Source organism: Eubalaena glacialis, chromosome 12, assembly GCF_028564815.1.
Source record: "Eubalaena glacialis isolate mEubGla1 chromosome 12, mEubGla1.1.hap2.+ XY, whole genome shotgun sequence".
Taxonomy (NCBI): Eukaryota; Metazoa; Chordata; class Mammalia; order Artiodactyla; family Balaenidae; genus Eubalaena; species Eubalaena glacialis.
In genome coordinates, this window is record NC_083727.1 from 27760573 (window position 1) to 27787574 (window position 27002).

General features: G+C 37.6%; 1 protein-coding gene across 6 annotated transcripts in view; it reads right to left on the reverse strand.

Annotated features, from left to right (window-relative positions):
* Positions 1-27002, reverse strand: part of PDE7B (phosphodiesterase 7B) — a 350275-nt gene that overhangs the window by 32000 nt on the left and 291273 nt on the right. For all 6 annotated transcript variants that reach the window (XM_061206877.1, XM_061206878.1, XM_061206879.1 and 3 more), the window contains 5 exons: positions 13508-13659; positions 11082-11145; positions 9035-9130; positions 6879-6979; positions 5020-5151 (listed from right to left, as the gene is read on the reverse strand). In XM_061206877.1, the coding sequence (XP_061062860.1) occupies positions 5020-5151; positions 6879-6979; positions 9035-9130; positions 11082-11145; positions 13508-13659 (545 nt within the window). The remainder of the gene's footprint in view (positions 1-5019; positions 5152-6878; positions 6980-9034; positions 9131-11081; positions 11146-13507; positions 13660-27002) is intronic.

A 27002-nucleotide genomic window follows, 5' to 3' on the forward strand; every position in this document is an offset into this window, starting at 1 on the left:
ATTTGAACCTCCTTTTGACAATTTTCACTCCACTTGCCAAAAACACCTTTCATGCGGCAGAAATCATGAGGTTACATATAATCTTTGCAATTGCTTGTTTGAGTAGAGGTCATAGGACCATATGGAAGAAACATGTCTCCTGGCTCTAACTTCATATTTATGGTGCAGAGTCATTAAGAATAAAAAGTGGTTAAAAATGCTGGCCTCTTCTAAGTGCTTGTGATACGTGACCAAGAAAAATGATTATAAACTTCTGCAAGACAAATAGAGAAGGTAATAAATACAATGTTTCATGGAACAACTAATTATTAATTATTTTATTCATTAGGTTGTTCTGTCACTAGTTTATATGTAGTTGGACTCTATCAAAAGGAATTAACTTTTTTATATGGTTTATTACAAGATATTGAATATAGCTCCCTGTGCTATACAGTAGGTCCTTGTTGTTTATCCGTTTTATATATAGTAGTTTGTATCTGCTAATCCCAAACTCCTAATTTATCCGTTCCCCCCGGTTCCCTTTTGATAACCGTAAGTTTGTTTTCTATGTCTGTGAGTCTGTTTCTGTTTTGTAAATAAGTTCATTTGTATCATGTTCTAGATTTTAAATTGAACTGAGAGCAATTACTTTTGCAATTGTAATAAGCAATATCATGCCTGATTTAACACTTACTTTGCAAAACTGCTGAACCCACATGTTGGAGGATTGGAGGGTGGAGGGACAGAAAATAAATTCTCAGCTGTATCTCTCACATGCTGTTAGGTACCTTCTTAGTCCACCATGGACACCTGGACTGCTTCCAGTCTGATGAGAGTGGTGCCAGGTGGAAATGCCTTTATGGTCTTCATGTTGAACTTGGGTTGGCAGTTCAGCTAGTGAGTCTGGCCCAGACAGTGGACAATGGGAGAGAGCCCTTTAACTTGGCCTTCACTCCAGCTGCCCTGGCTCTCTCCTTATCTCAGGGCAGAAGCACAGGCCGGGTCTTATGCAATGATCTTCTTATTTATTAGAACTAAAAGAGCACAGCCAACAAAAGGAGGGAGAGGAAGCCCTCTTCCATTTTATCTCATTTATAGTAAGTCTGGATTGTACAAAGTCACGCACAGGGTGTTCTCAAAGCCCCATAATTCCTGGCACATCTTCCTGGCTATTCTTGTTGACCAAATGTGTGTGCATGTGCATGTACAGTTTTTGTATATATATACATACGTATATATATATACACACACACATATATTACACAATATATGTATATGTATTGTGTAATATATATGTATATATATGGTGTGTATATATATTTTTTCACTCATTATCACAGTTCTTAATATTTTCTGGATCTATAACTCATTTTAAAATATAAGTCATGGATCCTCTCCCTAGAAAAATGTGTATAGGTACGTCATCTGAAAATCTGCATATAGTTTCCTGAAAGCTTATTTATGTCTCAACCAACAGGCCCTTGGTAGGCTAAAAGGCTGTATTTCCAAAGATTTTAAAGTATCATGTGTTGTTAATGATCTTGCTGAGTTGATATTTTATGTAACACGATTTTTTTTTCTTGAAATTGAAAACCTAAAGAGTTATGCCAGTTCTTCACTGACAATGCGAAATGAAGATTTTCTGACCCAGATCACATTCTGTACAGCTAATCTACAGTGTCTACAAAAGAGAGAATATACACTTCATCATAACATGCCCAAGTCATTGAACAGAGAGCAGGGGCCATTCATGACAGGACTATACTCAGCTCAAGGCCACAGAAACAGTCCATTTGCAGTTACTCTGGAGTTGTGGGTTTTCATCCCCAAAGTACACCAGTTTATGCTGCCTTTGGTGTCACACTCTCTGCCCTGCTACTCAAAATGTTACTCACACTTCAGGGCCCAGTTTATATTACTCTCCCTCCATGAGGTTTATTTTTGTTTTTTGTTTTAATTTTTAATTTTTTTATTTCCAGAAACCATCTGCAGAATCAATTTCTCTTTCGCCTCTGTCTTCCCATCACATTTTGTTTGTAGCTAACTACCGTAGAGCACTTAGCAAAGGCTCTCCCACCTTAAGCTATTGATACATGTCTATAACCCTCCTGTCTCCCTCACTGCGATAGGAGAACCTGGAGGAGAGCTCTTACTTTCCTGCACATCACAGGTGATCAATATGAATTTTAGAGGCAGTATGTGCAGTGCTTAGGCACATTTGGCTCTGGAGATAAAAGTCTTGAGTTCTAATTCCACCTCTGCCATTAATTAGCTGTTTATTTTCAGGAAAACCCACTTGGATTTCCTAATAACAATTTTCCTCTTTCTGGAAAATAGGTATGATGATTGATAGTACCCACCTAACTGGGCTATTGTGAAGATTAAATAATATAATAGATAAAATCACTTAGCCCAGTGTTTGAATCATAGTAAGTGTTGAATAAAGGTTAGTTATACAATTCATTGAACTGAATTTTAAAGGGAATTTTCTTTATCTTTTTGGAGTTCCTTCATATAGTTAATAAGAACGGTATATAGCCAAACGTAAAAGCCATCATATATATTTTTTTGGACAAAATTAAAATCTCATATTATTTTTAGGTCCTCTTAACAATTTTTACTTTTAATATGTAAAGTCCCAAGTTGGCTGATAAAAGTTTCATCTTTTATACTAGCCAGCTCTAGGATATTGGAAGTATCTTTGTGACATTACGTGATACTGGTTTGCCCTCAACACTGTTCCTAAAACTTAGAGACATGGATCTCTAGCCTCCAAGAGAGCCTAAGATCATTTGAGCAGGGGACTGATGAAGATAGTCTCTTGAATGTGGTTTTTGAGTCCTATGTGCCAACTTCTGTCTAGTCATTATCAAGAGGATCCTTCTCTTTCCTATCGAGCATCAGGCCAGACAATTCAGATGGATAAATTCACTGCTAGAAAAAAATAATAGCTCACTTTATTGTTGTAACATCTTTGGATACAAAGAACAGCATGGGTAAATTTTGTCTTCAGAGGCTTTAAAAAAAAGTTGTTTCTAGGTATGTATACAGAGATATACATGCATATCTTTGGCTAACTCCTCTAAACTTTTTCAAACTGGGATTAAGTTTTCTTGGATTTTGCACATTTTGAGCATCTGAGTTTGAACCAATGTCCAAGGGCAGGGATTATATTTTATTTATCTTTGTACTCCTAGATCCTAGTATATCATCTGATACATGCAATAAATAGTTGCTAGTTCAAAATATACAAGACTGTAGGTTGTGTTGAAAAGGCTGCAGGATTTGGTTGTATAGGAATGTTTATTTTTAACAAAGAGATTAAATATTATTAAAAATTATCTGCACTTCAAAAGTTTGAGTAAGGAATCCATTTATTTGAGAACATTTTTAGTATATGAACAAGTAGACTGCAGTATCTTTCTTTTGAGAATCAATTTTTGTTAATTAGCAGTGAGTAATTAATGAAATTCTACATTCTTGTTTTTTACATCTTTAATATCTGGCATATTTCTTTCTGACTTTCTGTCTAAATGTGCATTCATTACGTGTTTTGTATACACTACATGTCAAAGCACAGCTTTATGATCCTTATTTTCATGTACAAATCAGTCAGTAGCAGTACATACTCTCTTAAACTCCATTGATGTGATCTATTTGATGATGAGAAACTAGAATTAGGTAAGCATTTACATTATATGGAAGTAGATCAAGTAGCCAGTCTTGTTGCTTGATTTTCTTTATTTAATTAAAGACATTTGAAAAGTCAGAATTAAAATATGACAGGAATAGAAAATCTATTTGGGAGCTCTCAGTTCAGTCATTCATTTTTTTTCCCCTGGTCAAATTTTTAATGTTTTCCCCAAGCAATAAATTTAGCTTCTGAGACTGTTTAGAAAGTTTAGTTTTAGTTTTCATTTTCTTTGTTTAGTTTTCAGCTCATCATCAAAAGTTTTTCTAAATTATGTCACCCTGTCCCCTCTTTATGGTCATTTCTATCCCAGCTCCAGGTGCTGGCTGACAGACCAAGAGAGCCCAGTGCTGAATTATGTACCAGGGGATCCATAAACCTTGGAATGCCAATTCCTACCTGGACCAAAAGCTAATCAACTGGATGGAAAAAAGCTCTGTTTCATGTTTCAGTTGTACTTTATCCTCAAGCTGCACTGTTTTGTATAACGCAACTGTTTTACGGGAATCCTTTAGAAATTCTTCCCGCACTGAATTTTTTCAAAAGATCTACTAAAATTGAGATCAATGACTCCCTTGAATGCAATGATTTTGTTAATGACAACCAAAGGTCTCCCCCAAACCATGTTGAAAATTCTGGGAATAATTCATTTATGATATAGGGTTATAATATCTGAAGTCATATCACAGATAAGACTTCTTTGGGCCAATCTACTCGTGCTGTTGAACAATTTTATAACAACAAAGTACGCCTATTGTCTTCGATAACATACCTCTGACTCAGAGGCCAAAGAAGTTCAGAAATGGCCCTGGAGAATATAGCCAATATTTTATAATAACTATAAATGAAGTATAATTTGTAAAATCTTTGAATCACTATATTGTATACCTGAAACTAGTGTAATATTATAAGTCAACTATACTTCAATAAAAAAATAAAAACATGATTAAAAAAAGAAATGGCCCTAGAGACGTAAATCTGAGTTAGGATTGCACCTGGGAGTATCATTTATAGAAGTTCTACAAGGACTGGCTTCAACTGGCCATTATATATTAGATGGTTCCTATGGAGACAGATAGTCTCAGACCATGAGACGGTAGACTCAGGAATCCTGTTTGACTTGGGAGAATTTCAAACCTGCTGCAGAGCAAATTGAATTCCTTGGATATCCTTGTAAACCAATTTAATCTTCCCTGGGGGACACTCTGAACCTATTTCAAACCCATGCTCTTTGGCTGTGGTCATCATTGAGGCTGACCCTGAATGAAGGCTATCTCCAAGGGTGAGATTCAGGCTACAGCACTGGGCCTAAAGCAGTTAACCATATTGTGTCATGTTGGCTCTCTTACCTGATATAGGTTGGCGAGGTGGTGGTTTGTTTTGATCAAAAACGGCTGGTTTACCCCTGGGTGGTCAACATCGTGGGCTGCGGCAGCCAGCAGTCCAAGCATGATGTCCAGAGGTGTGAGGGAGCTGGCGAGCTGTTAAAGAATTGAATGGGGAGACTGACTGGTGTATTTCCAAAAATAGGTTAGCATTTGTTTTGGCTAAATCACACTGAATGAATCATCATAGTATCGTTCAGGCCTTTCATCCAGACCTTAACCTTCTGAAGCTGTCAATAAGGTAATAGAACCATGGAATCGCAGGAATAAAGAAAGGGCTGTGAGGAAAGTAATTAAGCAACTCAAGTTGTGTAGCTCATCCAGGTGGCCTCCTCTTCCTGCTGCTACTGTCTTGTTTTGTTGTTGTAGTAGTATTACCTGTTGGCAACACTGCTCTATAGTGGGCGGGGAGAAGGCAGAGTCTAAAATCAGCCTTGCTCCTAGGAAAGCTGTAAGTGAAGGAAAAAGCTGAAGCCAAAGCGATGGAAAAAATCACTTGTGTATTTCAAATATATCACTGCCACTTCTTCAAATATGAAATCCACAGTGGGCTGAATTGCAAAATTTGCATATTTCTTCAATGTGTAATAAATAAAGTGGGGGAATGTGTGAGAATCTGTCATTTTTTTTTGGTTAGCTAGGAAAACAAGCAGGAAAATGGGAATCTAGTGCTAGCTTTAAATACACAACTGTGCAATCTATACAATTTTCAAATTACTTAGGGATTAAATAACAAAACCTTTAATGTCTTTTGGATATTTTCTAAGGATGAGGCATACCCAGTTTTGTCTTGGGAATGCCTATCTGGCATCTGTATATTTAGTGGTTGATGTTAAAACTTATTGAACTAAACAGAGTCTTGGACTGAGATATCATTTTCCAAAAACCCTAAAAAAACTCATCCTGTATGTTTTTTTTTTTTTAATTAATTAATTAATTAATTTATTTATGGCTGTGTTGGGTCTTCGTTTCTGTGCGAGGGCTTTCTCTAGTTGTGGCAAGCGGGGGCCACTCTTCATCACGGTGCGCGGGCCTCTCACTATCGCGGCCTCTCTTGTTGCGGAGCACAGGCTCCAGACACGCAAGCTCAGTAATTGTGGCTCACGGGCTTAGCTGCTCCGCAGCATGTGGGATCTTCCCAGACCAGGGCTCGAACCCGTGTCCCCTGCATTGGCAGGCGGATTCTCAACCACTGCGTCACCAGGGAAGCCCAATCCTATATGTTTTAACAGCTAGGTTTTATATGGCTAAGAAATCCCTAGGTTTTGAGTAACGAGCATTATTATTATGTTTTAAATTTTGGATTAATATATTGCATCTGGGCATATTTTTAAAGAGGTTTTTGATGTCCACAATTTCTCTTGGGCCTGAATCAGGATGCCTAGTTGCCTCAGTAGGAAATGGAGCTGAGTCTTGAGGAGTTTTAATTCTATTTGTTGATCAAAAACCATGAGGTGGGAGACTTCCTAGAAAAGTTCAGTTCTGGTACTGTTTGTGGCAAAGGTTCAAGGCAAAAGCAGCTAACTTTTGTGATGGTTGAAGATATCTAGGATGTAGATTGTCATAGAGAGGGTTGTTTTCGTCCTAATGCAGCCTTGAAAATATATAAATTATGAAACAGAACCTCTGAAAATTTACATCCTCTTTCATGACTATTATACAGTTTTCAGAGCTGATACTGAAACCTTAATATAAGCAATTTGTATTTATGCTATAAATTGGCCCATAACCCAGTTGCTCTGATATGTCAGGTGATTTGGGACCCGGCAGGTAGTTTACGTGGCATTTCCAGATGGCCGAGGAGGCAGCGGGTCTTGCCTTACCTTTGGCTCCTTTAGGTAGCAGTGCATGGCCTGGGTGACGTCGGCCGCATGAACAGCATTGTGATATGGGTTTTGGCTGTGGTAATCTTCTTGAACCATGACTAGGAGGTAAACAGATAACTCAATCAGCTAAAAACAAAACACAAAGAACATACTAGCTCAGACTTATTGAGGGTCCCTTTTGCTTAAAAATAACAGTGTCTCCAAAATGTGCAGCCTGGGGATGCTTTAGAAATGAACACGATTTGCCAGCTTGGCAGTTCTACTGGGTTGATTTCAGTGGAGAGGAGGGGGAGGGAAGAGGGAAGAAAGGCTAAAAGGATTTGTGAGGCCCTTGGGATTCCTCACCACCTTCATAAATCACCCCTTTCTGGCATTCATGAAGGCCCTCATTCATTGGAAAAATAAATATGTAGGAAAAGGGCAACTTTATTTCACTCTATAGTTTAATTATTTAAGTTTGCTGCCATTTAAGAATCATGTGCTATAAAAGAGGTTTCCTTTTAAAGAGACCTACTCTCATCCAAAGATTGCTTTATCACTTAAGTAACAAATACTGACCAAAGCAAATCTGGGGATTCTTCAGGCAGAAATTCATAGATCCAACTGAGGAATTCTTGGATTTATTTCTATCTTATTCAGATTAAATGATCATCTTTCTTGCCCTTCCAATCTAGGGACCGGAGTGCTCTTGGAACCAAATAGAGACACAAGGAAGGCAATTTGAGTTTGCTATTTACAGAAGCTACTTGCCTGCTTCAGCTAATAACTAAGGCAATGTCTAGGATGCAATATATTCAGTGTGTATAGAATGTCCTGGCTTTCAAGTGTGGCTATGTTCTCTCAGACCAGCTATGACTTTGGCTCTGGATTCCAGTGTTATTTCTGTCATTGAATCTTTGCCTTTTTCACATGTACTCTGGGTGCATACACATGTCCAAAGTATCTGTGCTCTCCCTCTTTAGACAAATCAAAATTATTTGGCTCTATTCATGGCCATTACTTTGCTCAATCAATCTGAACACAATTAGCTTGAGGTTATTTGTGTTTCTGGAATGAGCCATGCTCTGGCTTGTTTCCAGTATTTCTGTTGTGCCACATGTACCTTTTAATCAGCAGGTTTATTTGACTATTATATGAACCCTGGCTCTATGACTTATCTGTATTGGGCAAGTTACTTAACCGAAAGTTTCCTCCATTTCCTTCTCTATAAAATAGGGATAACAACAGCTCTGATCTCAAAGAGGTGCTGTAAGGATTAAATGTGTTAATATATGCAAGTTCTTAGAAGACTTTCCAGCATATGTAAACACTGTATAAGCCTGGTGGTTGCTGCTACTGTTGTTATCACCATCACCATTATTTTACCCTTGATGCATCAAGTCAGCTTCCAAATTCAAAGCACTGCCATGTGCCAAGTCAAAGAAGCCAGGAACACACTAAGAGGCAGAGGAAAGTTATTTGGTGACTAAAAATGTGCCCTGGATAATTCACTGGAAGATAAATAAGAATATGCATGAAGTCAAATGAGATCTGGGGCTGCTTTTTGATGAGGAGAGATGGTGGAGTTGAGTGGAAAGATGGTAGGCTTTCAAATCAGACAGACCTGGGCTTGGACTGCAGCTCTGCCAGTTATATGTTGTTGACCTTGAGCAAGTTACAAAACCTCTTTGTACTTCTCCTTACTTATGGGCCAAATGGTGATAATGGCCAACTTGCAGGGTTGTTGAAGCTGTTAGAAATAACATACCAAAAGCACCCTGCATACACTGGGTGCTACATACATGGTAGTTCTTATCATTAAAAAAAAGCCTGTTGAGTATTTCAACAACTCATATCCAGAGTGGCATTATTTGAGGAATATTTTCTGGGATTTTGTTAATATGTGAGCAGATCAGTAACTTCTGTGACAGTTATTTGCTCTTGACGGTTGTCTTTACATAGCCTTTATCTCTTTTAAACATAACTAATCAGGTAAGCATTTTTTCCAGTGATTTAAATAAGTAAACTTATTTTAAAATTAAGATGAGATAATTTAAGACTAATATGAGGTCTTCATCTACCAGGCTACGGCTCTTGCCACTTTATGTTAAAGAATATTGTAGACTGCCATTATTCAGGGGCAAGGGGGTAGAAGTAAGGAAAAAAGGACTTACCTAAAAACCTGTGTAAGGTCACCATATCTAACTTGAAATGGTGAATGAGTCCATGGGTGTTGAAGAGGTGGCACAGCAGTGTTACCAGGCTGTTTCCTATAGGGGACAGTCACCTGTTTTAATTCATTTTCATCACCATTAAAATACCAAGACTAACAATAGGATCCAAAGTTTCTGTAATGAAAGTTCTCTGATAGGATCATTTCTTTTCCCCTTTAGATTTAAGATTATTCAAGTATAAGGGTATTATTACTATGATCTGGTCCCATATTTTCTCTTATTGTACAAGTAAAATTAACTCAGACCTTCTCCCTATACCAAAGGCAATGAAAACATCAAGAGTTAAAAGGAGTCTGCCTACTGCAGTATCAGGGACACATACACGTGTGTGTGTGTGTGTGTGTGTGTGTATGTGTGTGTGTGTGTTTGTATGGTTATTTTTTTAAAGACATAGTTTAATGATCACTTGAAATGTGTCTTAAGTTGCTTCCAATTGACTCTTACATTTACAGGGGTATCTAAGCCACCACAGTGCCTAGTCTTCTTTTGGAAAATCACCCAAGATGAAATTTGACTGTGAGATATTTTATAACTCAAGCCAGCAGAGGTGCAGAATTGAAGCTACAATAACTTGTAAGCATTCAAGAAATATTGTTCATTAGAGAATAAGGATTTTCAATATTAAAAGCATTATAAAGTTTATGAAAGACTTTGAAATGTACCAAGAAGATGACTGGCTGTCTTAATTGGAAAACTAGGTGTTGCCTAAGCACACTCTTCCAGGGTACCTGATTCTATGTGTTTCTGTAGCTTTCATCATCTTTGAGCTATTTCACAACAATCAAAGTTGTAGATAACTGATATTATTGCAGATGATTCTTGGCTGTATACATGCAAATGAAATTAGTGAGGTGGAAATACAATTGATTTCCCCCTCCCAGTTTCTCACCTATTTACAAATTCATTTTGGCATTTCTTACTGCTTTTATATGTATGGCTCTTTGAATATACCTTTGAACTAGCTGTAACATTTTACTGGATCTCTAATTAATTGAGTTAAATAAAATCATTGATGTGATCACTTCATATTTTTATGAGAGTCGTGATTATACTCTCTTTTTAACAAATACCATTGAACAAATTCTTTTGTTCATGGTTAATTTCATATACTGGTTCCCATCTCTCAATTGATTTGAGCAAAGTGAAATGCAAGATTATGAGATAAGAGCCCTATATGGTCTAGTTAGCTTTCCACCGTGTAAAGCTCAGTTTCATGGTCTTAGGCCGTATCTCTCTCCACTGTGTGTTGTTTGTCAAGAAACAGAATGGTGAGAAAACCATCTGTAATGACTTAAAACACAAGCCTGCAGATGATAGGACATGTGACGGTCAGCATTAAACGTGACATCTTTCATTGGCTCCCTATTATCAGCATTCGTTTAATGGGCAGATGAAAATATTATAGGATTTTATTGTTTTCTTAAGGGAAACCTCTATAGGCACAAAAATTTAAAAACTGGAAACAATAAGAATGTCTACTTTTCCCTTCAGCTGCAGCCTAAGCGTTTACACTCTATCCTCAGGAGTTGTTTTCTTCTCATGATGCCAAACATATCTGAACAATACCTGCAATGGGGCAGACTCGCTCACTTAATAAAAGTGCAAAACCATTGGCCCAGTAAGAGTCAGGACTGATCAGATGTGTTTTTATGTTTCTAGTTTTCATTGACTAACAACAAACTCCTTCCTTTTGCATGTGGCCAAAGTATTCTGCAAGGAAGGAATCTAATCTGTGGTTTCTAAATTGCTTTGGAAACAGCAAGACCAGAAGGAAACTGTCTTAGGATTTGAAGTCCAAATTCAACCCTTCTTCTTCATTTGAACTAATTTTCCCTTGCCCTGGTCCTTCTTGAGTGGCTGTAGATTTATGAATGTGGGAAAAGAAAGAAAAAAGAATAACAGTGTTTAAAAATATATTTTGTTTTTCACGAAATTAATCCCACTTTAATGGTGTGTATTTTAGTGAGAATTCTTTTGGGTGACTTACCATTTGTCAAGCGATCAAACAAGAAAATGTCAAAATCCCACATTCCCACTTTGGAGAGCATATGCTGAAAAGACAAACAAAAGCCAGCACTCACATGAATCATATCGGAGACTCAAATATTTACTTTGAGACATCGTGAATTAAACAATTAAACAGTTGAAAATAGCATACTACTATCTATGTACAACTGGTTTGTAGTAAAACAAATCTTCCTCTGCAGCCTAATAACAACAGTGTTAAAGGAACAGGCTCCGGAATCAGACTGCCACATCCTATGTTGGCTGCATCGCTTACTGGCTGTGATACCTTGGGCAAGCTCCTTAACTCTCTGTACCTCAGTTTCCTAATTTGAAAAATGTAGCTGATAATACTATTGCTTCAGAGGGTTGTTGTGACGATTAAATAAGGTAAAACATGTAAAGTGCTTAGAGCAGTGCAAGTACATAGTAAGCACACGATAGATACCTTTTAAAATTGTAGTTCCCTTAAGTCTCTACGTCACGAACTACTATGCACTTAGGGGGAGGAGGTTTACAGTAAACTTAAAAAAAAAGAAACCTAGATGACGATAAGCACACTACTCTGCTCAGTGTGGACGAAATGTGAAATTAACCACCGTAACAGACATGAGACTGAAATGTGGGCAGTTGAAAATATTGGGTACTTTAAAGACCTACTGTCCAATGTAGACTTCCTGTGCTATTTTTCTTTCTTTTTTTTTTTTTTTTTTTTAATATGACTGGCTCTTATAGTAATCTTTTTTATTATTTATTTATTTATTTTTCTATTTATTTTTGGCTGTGTTGGGTCTTCGTTTCTGTCCGAGGGCTTTCTCTAGTTGCGGCAAGTGGGGGACACTCTTCATCGCGGTGCGCGGGCCTCTTCACTATCGCGGCCTCTCTTGTTGCGGAGCACAGGCTCCAGACGCGCAGGCTCAGTAGTTGTGGCCCACGGGCCTAGTTGCTCTGCGGCATGTGGGATCTTCCCAGACCAGGGCTCGAAGCCGTGTCCCCTGCATTAGCAGGCAGATTCTCAACCACTGCGCCACCAGGGAAGCCCCCCCTGCTTGGAATTAGATGGTGTTAACTCTCAGACGCAAAGTTGCAGTTGCTGATTCTATCCTCATTGTAGCTTCTGTGACTGCTTTCCTCTCCTCTCACAGGCCCTGCTTCCGGTAAGGACCAGCTCACTCTCCTCTACCTGCCTTTGAATGGCCTCTCTGTGTCTTTCGATGAAATCCAAAGGCCTCATCATGGCACACAAAGGCCTTCACAACAGCATCAGAAAAATGAAGGGATAGTAGGTTTTTGGTAAAGTCTAGTTTGAGTGAGTTTTTATCCAAAAGTCACACAATTCTAAAGGCGGAGCCAAAATTTGATCTCTGATATCCTGACCTCTGGTCTGTGGTTCTTTCTACATCTCACTGTTGTCTTTCTTGAGAGGTCCCCACAGAGAATGCTGTGTCGTGGATGCTCCAGCACTGGGAGCTTAGCCTTGCTCTCCTCCTCTCACCAAATGAAACAACCAACCAACCAACCAACCAACCAACCAACCATTCACTCAATCTCAGACCTTGGGCTGTTAGAAGGAGTGATATTTGCTTTCTTTTTGTAGACCTAATGTTGGGAATTAGTTCTTCTAACATTACTTGCTGCTTATTTCTTAATAGTATATACCATTAGAATATATTTCTTAATTGCATATAGACAGCATAATATTACTTATCATAGGAACTATAAGATTTTACCTTTGACTTCTGTTTAAACTGAGGTGGTTTATTCCTGAAATTTAAATTCCTTTGGGACTTTGGGCTAGAGATAACCTTTGAACTTTTTTTAGATTGTCACACATTAGATTTCTACCCTCTGTTGGATCAATGCATTGCAAAAATAGTTGTCAAATTAGTAAAATTTTTTTGAATAAATTAAAAATTATAAAAAAGACAGTGCACTGTATTGATAGCCTAAAGTGGAATTAAGAGTTGGTAATTACTGGGTTAATTTCAGGGTAGCTATTATGGTGAGATAATTCAACGGGTTAAAAAATTTATTCCTTCACTGGTAATCGGCCAGTCCAAAACTTCATTTTATTTAGTGTTGTGCAAATGTGTTTTGCACATTTATAAAAATGAAAATAGCTAGCCTATGCTAAGCATGAGTATATTAAGCATGAAAACATGCTTTACCTTGTTTAATCCTTGTACCACCCCTATGAGGTGAGCGTTTCTATTACTTCACTTTATATTTAAGGAAAAAGTCCAGATGTGTTGAATAACTGTCCAGAGGCACGGAGCTCTTCAGTGACAGAAGTAAAGACTCAAACCAGGTGCTATTGGGGGGTGGGGGTGGGAGGGATGGGGAGTAGGGGGGAGCACATGCTCTCAGCCACTGGCCTGGTGTGAGGCGACAGAGGGGTAACTAGCTCACCCTTGCTTGTCCAAGGTAGTCTTCATCCAGCAGGTGGAGCGGGGCTTGCGGTATAATTCCACGAAGCAGCCTTGATGCATGGAAGTATCTTTGAAAGCTTAACAGTCTTTTCACCTTTTTCTTGGTGCCAATTTCCCCTGAGTATGTTGTATCTGTGGAAAGTAATCAAATTCAGAAGTTATATATTTAAAAAGCCCTATTTTTCTCCACTATGTAAAAATACAATGTACTATATAAAGGAGAGAAATCTAAGAGATGCTCTCAGTGCTTTCTTTTTTTTTTTTTTAAAGTCTTTTTATTTATTTATTTATTTATTTATTTATTTATTTATTTATTTATTTATGGCTGTGTTGGGTCTTCGTTTCTGTGCAAGGGCTTTCTCTAGTTGTGGCAAGTGGGGGCCACTCTTCATCGCGGTGCGCGGGCCTCTCACTATCGCGGCCTCTCTTGTTGCGGAGCACAGGCTCCAGACGCGCAGGCTCAGTAATTGTGGCTCACGGGCCCAGTTGCTCCACGGCATGTGGGATCTTCCCAGACCAGGGCTCGAACCCGTGTCCCCTGCATTGGCAGGCAGACTCTCAACCACTGCGCCACCAGGGAAGCCCAGTGCTTTCTTAATACAGACCATTTAACTCTGCATTTGAAATTTTTCTAGAAAAAATGATATTTCTTATATGTTACATTCATTAAAATGAGATATTTCTGACTAATTTTGGAAGACATGAAATACATGAATTAAAAACTTCATTTTCTTATTAACGATGCTGGTAAACTTAGTGAGTGAATTCACATACTTCTGCATGCATTTAAGGAACAGTTATGGTTTTTTTTCTGCTATACTGGAGCTGAGGTTCCAAAATTTAGAACAGGTTCTCATCCTATCCTCTCTCTAGTCTGATGAGATCCTTCACCTGAATTAGAAGAGTTGAGAATACACTAGCTTAGATATGAGGAGATGTTTCCTAATGTCCCAGGAACATCAGCGGTAAAAGAATTAAAAATCTCAGCGCAAGAGTGACCTAGATTGCCATGACATGAAGCAGAGTGGGTGTTTATTTCCTGATGGAGTATATTCTCTTTTACTGGTGGCCATAAAAATCTGATCCTGTCAGTACAGGTATTTTAATACTCCTGTCACATGTGCCTTTTAAAACTTGACTGTTGATTGTCCAGAAATACCCCAAGCACATTATTTGAATGCCTGTCAAGGTATGTCTTATCTCAGCTGAAATTCTATGAATCACTCAGCCACATAAGTGACGTCTGCTGCCAATTTTAGATCTGGAGTCAACTGAACAGTCCTAGCAGGAAAACGTACAGTTCATATACAAAGAAATTTTGGCTTCTCTCGTGCCTCCTCCCATGTCCCCTTTTCCTTTATAGAACTCAAAATCACAGTGGATATTAGAAGCCCAGGAATCAATGGGCAAGGGTCTCCTTAGCAATGTGGCACTCCCCAAGGGCAGGGAATGACCAAACTCAGTTCGTTACTTGGATTAATTATGCATGCAAGGACTTAATTCAGGGCAGACAACACCTACTACTTTCTGAAAATGCCACCTGATTAAAATTCTTTTTATTTTAAAATGGTTCTAGATTTCATGTGTGGGGAGATGTAAACAAAAACATAAGGAGATAAGAGGCGTAAACTGAAGTTGGGTGCTTAAGCTCACATCAATATTAAAAATGGCATATATAGACTCAATTCTACTGATGGATTCTCACTCATTTCTCTTTGTTTATCAAGTTAAGGTACAGGATAAAGTGGTTCATTCATTAAAAAAATGATTTGAGGGGGGACATCCCTGGTGGTGCAGTGGTTAAGAATCTGCCTGCCAATGCAGGGGACACGGGTTTGATCCCTGGTCCAGGAAGATCCCACAGGCTGCGGAGCAACTAAGCCCGTGCGCCACAACTACTGAGCCTGTGTTCTAGAGCCCCTGAGCCACAACTACTGAAGCCCACATGCCTAGAGCCCGTGCTCCGCAACAAGAGAAGCCACCGCAATGAGAAGCCCGTGCACAACGAAGAGTAGCCCCCGCTCGCTGCAACTAGAGAAAGCCCGTGCACAGCAATGAAGACACAACGCAGCCAAAAAAAAAAAAAAAAAAATGTTTTGAGGGAATTCCCTGGTGGTCCAGTGGTTAGGACTCGGCACTCTCACTGCTGGGGCCCGGGTTCAAACCCTGGTTGGGGAACTAAGATCCTGCAAGCTGCTTGGCATGGCCAAAAAAAAAAAAAGTTTTGAGTGCTACTAAGGAACAGGCACTGTTCTAGATGCTTGGTGAGATCCCTCAGTTCTAGATCCTCCAGTGAGCAAAACAAAGATCGCTGTCCTCAAGAAGCTTGCATTCTAACATAGAGAGATAGACAATAAACAATAAACAAAAAAAAGAAGTAATGTATAAAAATGTATTAGAAGCTGGTATGTGCAAAGGGTGAAGGAAGAAACGCAGGGAATGAGGGATCCAGGGTTCTGTGTTAGGGTAGTCAGGGTTGGCCTCATTAGAGGCTACGATTTGATCAAAATTGAAGGAGATGAAGGAGCTGGCCAAGCAGATATCTGGGGAAATGGCTTCCTTACAGAGGGACCAGCTCGAATAACCCTAGAGTGGGAACGTGCTTGGTTTGCTGGCATGTGGAGTGAGCAGCAGTTCAGTGTGGACGGGGAGAAGAGAAAAAGGAAGGAGTGAGAGATGTGGTCATAGAGCAAAGTGGGTGTGTGTGTGAGAATTATGCCCTGAAAGCTATTGTGATGGCTTGGGCTCTACTGTCAGTGAAATGTGAAACCACCACAAAGTTTTGAGAGGAAGAGTAATATGGAAACACTTCACATTTAAAAAGGGTCACTGTGGTTTCTGTGTTGAGAAGAGATTGTAGCAGCAAGCTTTGATGCAGTGAGATCCGTTATGAAGCTATTGGAATAATCCAGGCAAGAAATGACGGCTGGTTAGATCATGGGGGGAACAGTGGAGAGTAGAAGTGGAGGGATTCTGAATATACTTTGAGTGCCTTCAAGTTTTTGGCCTAAATAACTGGGGGAATGGAGCTGCCATCACCTGAGATGGGGAAGGCTACGGGTGGAGCAGGTGTGGGGTGGATTTCAGTTTTGTACATGTTGCATTTGGATGTCAATTGGAGATTCAGGTGAAGATGTCAAGTAGAAATAAGTGGATATAAAAATCCAGGGCTTGGGGGAGAAGACTGGGTTTGAGATACAAATTTGGGAGTTGTCAGATGAGATTAACCTAGGGAGTGAGTGTAACTATAGATGAGAAAAGCATCAGAATCTGAGTTCTGGAGTACTTCAACTTAAAAGGGTGTGTAGAAGAGTAGAGAGAACCAAAGGAGATTGAGAAGAAGTTATCCTGCGGGGATGGACGAAAACCAAGAGTATCATTTCCTGGAAGCCTAGTGAAGACGATATTGCAAGGAGGCAATATTTGATCCTCAGTTTCAAATGCTGCTAATAGATCAAGTACAATGAAGACTGAGAATTGACCATGGGTGTATACATCTGTCAAAATTCATTGAACTATGCCCTTAAAAGAGCACATTTTATTGTATGCTTAGAAGCAACAACACCCAGTAGCTACAGGCACATCTAGCACTCCAATTTTGTTATTTAAACACAATTTATCACTAAAATGAACCAGATAACCTTGGTGAAATGGCCAAGTCTAGGACTGGGGCAGGCAGAATCAAGATGAACTGTAACTTCTTGTAATGCCAGAAAATAAGGGAGAGCTCGAAAAATGATGGGCTCATAGAAAAATGACAGAGGAGACAATGTGAAGGGGGCCCCTCTGAACAAATATGGGAACATTTGAAACTCAACATGAATACTAGAAGAGTGGATTATAAACCACTGACTGAAAGAACACTCCAGCAGTCCATACTGTTAGTGAGTAAGCAAGCGAGTAAATAAATAAGGAGAAGGGAAAGCTCTTCCTTGCAGCGAGTGCTGACCAATAAGGTAGAAGAAATAATAAGAGTTAGTTACCATTTTGCAACCTTTATAGTAATAACTGATTCAGGCCAAGATCATTAATGGACAACAAAATTGGTAAGTGAAAGCTTAAAAAGCAACAGGATAATTACATAGCATCAAAGTATCTCTTCACAGATAACTTATTAATTGGAAAAGAAAAAATGGATAGCTTTTTAGTGGACAAATGTAGAGGGGGCACCATCTTCACTAACTATTCAAAGTTAACATCACCGGTCATAGGAAAAGCTGACATCTTACTCTTCCTGATGTAATTCACTGAGGACACAACATCACCTATTCAGTGTTCCTGCCCCAAATGCACATCCCATCCCCCCAAAGAGAAAACATTAGAAAAACCCAAGCTGAAGCATGCTCTATAAGTAAACAGTCGGCCTGTACTCTTAAAAAAAGTCAATGTCATAAAAGACAAAGAGAATCTCAGGTATTGTTTCATAATAATGGATACCAGATATAGTGCGCTAAATGCAATGCACGGCTCCAAACTGGATCCTGGATCAGAAAAAAATTTCCATAAATGACATTATTAGGACAATTTGTAAAATTTGGGTATGGACTTGTGTATGAGATAATAATATCCTATCTATAAATGTCTTGAATTTGATAGCTGAACTGTGGTTACACGAAAGAATCCCTTGTTCTTAGAAAATACATGCTGAAATATTTAGGGATAAAGGGGCATGATGTGTACAACAAATTCTCAAGTGGTTACAAAGAAAGTAGCAGGAAGGCAAATTGGGCAAAATACAATAATTGGTGCATCTGGGTAAAGGGTATATGAATGTTCTTTGCTCCGTTCTTGAAAATTTTCTATAAATCTGAAGTTATTTTGTAATAAAGAGTCTAAGAAGAGAGGGAATGGGAAGGGAGAAATCTGAGGCAATGACATTGAGTATATTCAGCTCCCAAGGAGTTTTGCTACGTAGGGGAGCAAAGAAACTTGGCGATATTTCTATATAGAACTATATAGAATGAAATCAAGTGTGTCAGTAAATAAATGAAATTAATTATTCCTGTGTTATGTAAACCTAAAAGGAAATATCCATACAATGATCTATTCCTTTTTTTTTTATAGTCTATGAAAATCGCCCAATTTTAAAATACTAAAAGAGAATCTCTTATGTGGCTGAGAGCATGCTGTGTTTACATAATAGACTGAAAAGCAAGCAATTTAAGACTGGATTATGGAAATATGCCACGAACATAGCAAATTGAAATTATGGATTATTTCTTTGTCAACTTCCATTCAGCTTTGCAGGTGGTATAATATTTTAAGCAGAGTCATAGTTAATATAATGACACTTGTCATATACAGTAAGTATAGGTGATAGGAAATAATGGTTTCTAGCCACTAAAATTATCATTTTGACTAAAATACTGCTAATCTAATGATGCTGTGAGCTGGAGATATCAAGTTGAGAGCCATTTTTTTTCCTTAATCAAAGAGGAAAACAGCAAGATTCTCTCCTTCCCCACTTATTATTTTCACCTTGTTGTCAAATAGATGATAGTCTACCAACATGATAATGTAGATCTCTTTCAATTTTTATTTCAATTTTTGATATTTTTTGTCCTAATTTTTATTTTAAAAATATTATGTTAAAAAACGAAATATTTTAATTACTGAATTATTTGGTACCTTCTAAAATTTTGAGCCTGAGATAAGTGCCTCACTTGTCCCAACCTAGTTTTGGCCCTGTCTTGCATCTTTGCAGCAGAAGCTCAGATAATGTAAAATATATTTAATATTGAAATAAATCTATGTATAGATAGATTTATTTATAAAAACTTCTCATACTTTATTTTTTATGGTAGTGTGTAGGTTAAAAAAATGTAGCAGATAATGTCATTCACCGTGGGAGTTTCAGTTTTGGAACCAATTAGCTGTAATGATGTGTATTGTTATTTGTGCAATTTCAAACTTATTGTCTGAGATGAGCAGGTAGATATCTGCCAAGCTACAGTATTCATTGGTGGCCAATATTTTCTAAAATAAAGGCAAGTCATGACTATGCCATTTAGTACTGCTATCTGGGTTATTCTTTAATACACAAGAAAATAATTCGGAAGTGATGCTGGGTGACCATTTATAAAAACAATAGGGCTTAATTTTCTTATGTGAGGACGTTTGTAAAGCTAAATGAAAAAAAAAAATCCTCAAGGTAGCTCTCTAAAGAAGAAGAGCATTCCATAATGAAAGAAAAATAAATTTATTTTAAAACAATACTAATAACTTATTTATCAACTGTCATTTAGGGAGCACTTTGTGCTGTGAGATAATGGAAAAGTAGGATATAAACTGAAGGTATAGTTGGGAGGAAAAATCCATATAAAGAACAAACTGTGATTAAATCACCATGCTGTATAATAATCCTAGGTATTACTTTTCGAAGTGCCGAAATGTGTTATACAATTATTGAATAAGACCTGACACATTTGTTTCCAAAAGGACTTTCAGTGAGTAACTAGCATATTTTTGCTTTGATTATTAGGGGTGATAGGCATTTCTGGACAGAAATTTAAATGATTAGCTAAGCTAAATTTTGCAGATAGCTCAGTTAAAATCAGCTTGCAAAAATTTAGAGAATCTTAACAATGTGCGTAATAATAAAATACTGGGTTTATTTAATACTTTTATATAATTAAAAAATTATTATTTAAAGGCATTCACAGCTATCTTAATGGTGTTTTTTGTTTGGATTTTGTTGTTTTATAGGCTATGGGTCTCCATAGTCTCATTTGGAACAGTTATAAAATGGTGCTCCAGAATGTTTCATTGCCTAATCCATGTGCACAATGACCCTGATTGTGAAATTCATTTTCTGTTTACTTGTTCTTTTACAAATTTCACAAATTGTGCATATTAACACATTTTTGCACTATTTAGAAACTAATTTCAGGGTTATGAAGTTTATATTGGCATTGCTGATATGGTAAGTCTTAAATTTCACAAGTTGGGGTCGGCTGAAATGCAAAAAATGTTAATAAAAATTATTTTCATTTTGAGTATCTTCTCTATGGCGTATTCTCTTTACGGGGGGCTGATAAATTTTGGTACTCGGAGAAATCTTAAACCTAGAATAAGTATCTGGGATAAAAAAAGCTATAAGCACACCTATCTGCTGAGGCTGTTTCTGTCGACTGTATACATAGTTCTCCAGCAATGTCTATATCTACTGTTCCCAGAATTTGAATAGTTAGTCATTGGTGCAGAAGTAGCTCAGGTGATAGTGAGAACAAAAAACGCTTTTAGGTTTAAATGAGCAGAATTTGCTTCAAGCAAACATGGAGACCCAACTCCACAAACCTAATATCAATACTTTCAGAGCATTAATTCTACTGAATACTTAAAATAATGTTATTAATAAATGCCCTAATCTGATAATTATTGTACTAATAATTATAATACTTATATATTATGTAAGTATTATATAATTATATATAATTATTATATCATAATAATTATAATGAAATTCCTTGCTGGGTTAGTGGCTATGCATATGCTTTTTATATTCTTATAGGATTTTAAATATGTCTTGTACTATAGAGATATTGGTATAAATAACTTATTACTCCTCTAGGTCAGAAACCATCTTATCAAACTTCGTAACCCTTTGTATCTAGTGCATAATCTTGCTCATAATGGAAGCTCCATACAAAATTTGTTGCTTTAATCTGAATCAGTTCTCTCAATTAGTTTACAGAAACATCATTATCGAATGCCATTTTAAAATAATAAGCCAATTTGTAAAGTGGGATTCTAAAACTTACACTTGTACGTTAGTTTTTTTTTTTTTTTAATAAATTTATTTATTTATGTATTTAATTTTGGCTGCATTGGGTCTTCGTTGTTGGGTCTTAGTTGCTGTGCGCGGATTTTCTCTAGTTGCCGCGAGCGGGGGCGGTGCGCGGGCTTCTAATTGCGGTGGCTTCTCTTGTTGCAGAGCTTGGGCTCTGGGTGTGCCCGCTTCAGTAGTTGTGGCTCGCGGGCTCTAGAGCGCAGGCTCAATAGTTGTGGCGCACGGGTTTAGTTGCTCCGCGGCATGTGGGATCTTCCCTGACCAGAGCTCAAACCCGTGTCCCCTGCCTTGGCAGGCAGATTCTCAACCACTGTGCCACCAGGGAAGTCCCTGTACCTTAGCTTTTGAAATCATTTTCTCAACCCCCCAAATGGAGTTCCAGGGACCAGGTCCTCCTGCTACTGCCATTTCCTGTGAGTGACCTCCACTATAACATTGTGCCGCGTGTGACTGCAAATTTACTCTTATTTACACATCTGACTTTCTTATTAGGCTGTAAGCTCTCAGAGGCCAGATTCCTGCTAGTTTTCTTTGAATTTCCACAATATCCTGCAAGATATAGGTGTTAAATACATGATGATGGAATTAAATAACTTTCCTGTGTCTGTGCTCCAGTTTTAAGTTCAAGAATGATGAGTCTTGGAGAAATCAGGTTGAGATTCTAGTTTTAAATATGTAGTTTTAAAAAAAGATGAAAAAAGTTAGTTAGTGTGATTTTAGGGGCCCTGAAGCACAAATAGCAGATTTACAGTATAGCTCTTTCTCTTTTATTGCCAATTCTACTAGTTTAGGATTCAGGATTCCTGCAAAGTTGGAAGGTTAGTGGAGTTATCCAGGATGGCAATTTTCTTGAAAACATTCATGAGGGTTTTCAGATTGAAACAACCATATGCTAAGATGCAGTTTCCCTGTAGATATAATTTTTAAGTAGACTACTTTAAAAAAATGAAAAAGACCTAGTAAAGAGGTTATGTGTAGAAAACAATATCAGTGGATTTCAAAAATGTATAATGTGGACTTCTAGTTTTTTTGACGAGGTGCTGAATGAGACTAGTGCTCATTTCAACATGTATTAAAGACTTCAGTTTCATGTGCTTCAGTCAAATCCCAGCTTTCACAGATTAGTATCTCTAGACATTAAAGTCTCCATTTCTTCCTAAAAGAACCAGATGCTTTAAAATATCGAAATGATATTATGATTTTGATACATGATATATATAGAAAGCCCTAAAGACTCCATCAGAAAACTCTTAGAATAATTGAATTCAGTAAAGTTGCCAGATAAAAAATCAATACACAGAGATCTGTTGCCATTCTGTATGCTAATAACAAACTATCAGAATGAGAAATTAAGAAAACAATCCCATATACAATTGCATTAAAAAGAATAAAATGCCGAGCAATAGATTTAACCAGGGAGGTGAAACATCTGTATACTAAAAATTGCAAGACATTAATAAAAAAATTTGGAGACAAATAAATGGAAGGATATTCTGTGCTCATCAACTGGAAGAATTAATAGTGTTACAATTTACATACTACCTAAAGCATCCTACAGATTCAATGCAATTCCTATCAAAATTCCAATGACATCCTTCACAGAAATAGAACAAATAATCTGAAAACCACAAAAGATCCTGGATAGCAAAAACAACCTTGAGAAAGAAGAACAAAGCTGGAGGCATCCTACTTGCTGATTTCAAACTATTTTACAAAGCTATAGTAATTACACAGTATGGTATTGGCATAAAAACAGACAAATAGATCAATGGAACATAATAGAGAACCTAGAAATAAACCCTTAACATATATGGTCAATTAATTTATGACAAAGGAGCCAAAGTTATACAATGGGGAAAAGATTCTCTTCAATAAATGGTGTTGCCATTTGTGACAATATGGATGGACCTCGGGGGCATTATGCTAAGTGGAACAAATCAGTCAGAGAAAGACAAAGCCGTATAATCTCCCTTATATGTGGAATCCAAAAAAAAATCAAGCTCATAAATATAAGGAACAGATTGGTGGTTGCCAGAGGTGGTGGGTGGGGGTGAGAGAAATGGGTGAAGGGGGTATTAAATGTTAAAAAGAAAAGAAAAGAAAATACTATGTCTATCCTGATCTTTCAAAAATCATCAGTGCTATAAATGACCATATTTGTTTATTTTTCCTGTACATATTGCCAGCAGTCAGAAAATGGTGCATAGAAACTAATAACAACCAAAGATATTATTTGTCCTGTAACATCAAGTGTGGAGACTGTTCTCACGTGGGTCAACATATATTTAAGACAAAGTCAGTACAAGTGACCTTTCAGATCCTGGAGTAATTGGATTGAGATAAAATGTAAATTAAATTCCTTAGCATCTGGGGCATTTTCTAAGGTCTTTAATAGAAAAGTAAGAAAAACAGTTGTGATATCAAAAAACAAACAAAAATACACACAAAGTAACATTAACAATAATAAACAGACACACACACAAAAGGAAAGAAACAAAGGGAAAACAAACCCAAACCAAAAGAAAACTCATCATTACCTTAAAATTTAACTTGAAGTTGGAAAATCAATTTGGGTTAAAAGGAGCTAAGTTATTTTAAGTTCTCTAAACTCAGGTCTTGAACAGAGATGTACTAAAGCCACACGTCATTAGCTCTTCTACGTATGACAAATATGACTTCTTGATGGCTGTCACTAGAAGAAGAGCTTTGCTTCAACACTGCCACGGAGTGGGAAGAGGTGGAGGAAGAGGAGTCTTCTTTAAGGCAAAAGGAGAATTGTTCCTCTAGCTCTACTTTTTAACATGATTATTTATTTTATTTTATTTTTTAAAATTTTTATTGGGGTATAATTGGTTTACAATAGTGTGTTAGTTTCTGCTTTATAACAAAGTGAATCAGCTATACATATATATACATCCCCATGTTTGTTTTTTATTTATTTATTTTTAACATCTTTATTGGAGTATAATTGCTTTACAATGGTGTGTTAGTTTCTGCTTTATAACAAAGTGAATCAGTTATACATATACATATGTTCCCATATCTCTTCCCTCTTGCATCTCCCTCCCTCCTACCCTCCCTATCTCACCCCTCTAGGTGGTCACAAAACACCGAGCTGATCTCCCTGTGCTATGCGGCTGCTTCCCACTAGCTATCTATTTTACGTTTGGTAGTGTATATATGTCCAGGCCACTCTCTCACTTTGTCACAGCTTACCCTTCCCCCTCCCCATATCCTCAAGTCCATTCTCTAGTAGGTCTGTGTCTTTATTCCCGTCTTGCCCCTAGGTTCTTCATGACCTTTTTTTTTTTTTTTCTTAGATTCCATATATATGTGTTAGCATACTGTATTTGTTTTTCTCTTTCTGACTTACTTCACTCTGTATGACAGACTCTAGGTCCATCCACCTCACTACAAATAACTCAATTTCGTTTCTTTTTATGGCTGAGTAATATTCCATTGTATATATGTGCCACATCTTCTTTATCCATTCATCTGTCGATGGACACTTAGGTTGCTTCCATGTCCTGGCTATTGTAAATAGAGCTGCAATGAACATTTTGGTACATGACTCTTTTTGAATTATGGTTTTCTCAGGGTATATGCCCAGTAGTGGGATTGCTGGGTCGTATGGTAGTTCTATTTTTAGTTTTTTAAGGAACCTCCATACTGTTCTCCATAGTGGCTGTATCAATTTACATGCCCACCAATAGTGCAAGAGGGTTCCCTTTTCTCCACACCCTCTCCAGCATTTATTGTTTGTAGATTTTTTGATGATGGTCATCTGACCGGTGTGAGATGATATCTCATTGTAGTTTTGATTTGCATTTCTCTAATGATTAATGATGTTGAGCATTCTTTCATGTGTTTGTTGGCAATCTGTATATCTTCTTTGGAGAAATGTCTGTTTAGGTCTTCTGCCCATTTTTGGATTGGGTTTTTTTGATATTGAGCTGCATGAGCTGCTTGTAAATTTTGGAGATTAATCCTTTGTCAGTTGCTTCATTTGCAACTATTTTCTCCCATTCTGAGGGTTGTCTTTTCGTCCTGTTTATGGTTTCCTTTGCTGTGCAAAATCTTTTAAGTTTCATTAGGTCCCATTTGTTTATTTGTGTTTTTATTTCCATTTCTCTAGGAGGTGGGTCAAAAAGGATCTTGCTGTGGTTTATGTCATAGAGTGTTCTGCCTATGTTTTCCTCTAAGAGTTTGATAGTGTCTGGCCTTACATTTAGGTCTTTAATCCATTTTGAGTTTATTTTTGTGTATGGTGTTAGGGAGTGTTCTAATTTCATTCTTTTATATGTAGCTGTCCAGTTTTCCCAGCACCACTTATTGAAGAGGCTGTCTTTTCTTCACTGTATATTCTTGCCTCCTTTATCAAAGATACGGTGACCATATGTGCATGGGTTTATCTCTGGGCTTTCTATCCTGTTCCATTGATCTATATTTCCCATGTTTATTTTTTTAAATTGCCATTTCTCAAACCAAGCTATGGTGACAGATTGAGAACAGCGGTTATTTTTGGAAGGTAAATGCCTGAAAGGAGACACTAGGGGAGTCTTGGGTGCTGGCGCTGTGTGCTTATCTGTGTGCTCATTGCACTGGTGTGATCAGCTTGTGGAAATTTATCAGGCTGCAGTCTCACGGTATGTGCACTTTTCTGTGTGTGTATTATATTTTCACTTAAAAAACTTATTTAATGAACAAAAGTGAAGGGTCAACTGTAGATGTCCAGCCAGGACCAAACCACCCAGCTGGCCCAAAAACTCATGAGCAATAATAAATTGTTGTTTTAAGATAAAAAAAAAAATTGCCATTTCTCTTTTATGTTCTTGACAGTGAAGAGAAAACCAATATGGCTGATATGAGTCATAAAATAGAATAAACTCCTTCCCCAGTTCACTGTACCCACACCTGCTGCTTCATTTCTAGAAAACGTGCTCAGAAAGTGTTCAAGAGGGTCAAAATCCTTTTCCTCCTCAACCATCCAATGCACTGGGTTTTGGCATAATATGCTGGTTTTAGTCTATTGTTTTGCCTACCAAAAATTCCATTCCAACCCATGGATTATGAATCTCTAACTTCTGGGGTTCAGGGATAGTTGGAAAACTATTATTTCCTTTTTGTAAGGAGGGAAAAAGTCTTTAAAAATAAGCTCTTAAGATTTCTCTGGGCAATAGAGAGGTTTTTCAAAATCCCAGTTTGAATGAAATTTAAATGAATTAGTAAGCAGATCAAATTTCCTCAGTTTTAAAGGAGAAATATGTGCCAGGCACAATGTGGTTTTATTGAACCCTCCGCTTCTCAGAGTTTGAAATGTTTAGCAAATCCCAAGTTTTGAGGGCAATGGTTTGTGGTGAGCAAATTGAGGTGACCAAACTTTCAGTTGATTCTAAGTCTCCAGAGGTTAAAAACTGCTGCATTAACTCCCTAGTTCTCAGCATATATTTAAAATAAGTGTGGTCTTTTATCTGGTGATATGTGTTTGGATTGTTTTATTTCACTACAGAAATTCCAGATGTGTGTTGTAATGTATGTCTGCTCCTCGCCTTTCACACTGTCTGCCGGTTCTACACTCCCCGCCCCAGGAGAGTAGACTAACCCTCTGATTGTCTCCAGTTGTCCCCTCCAATCTCTCTCACCTACCACTGACAGATTTATTCCCCAAGCTCAACTCCTACCATGT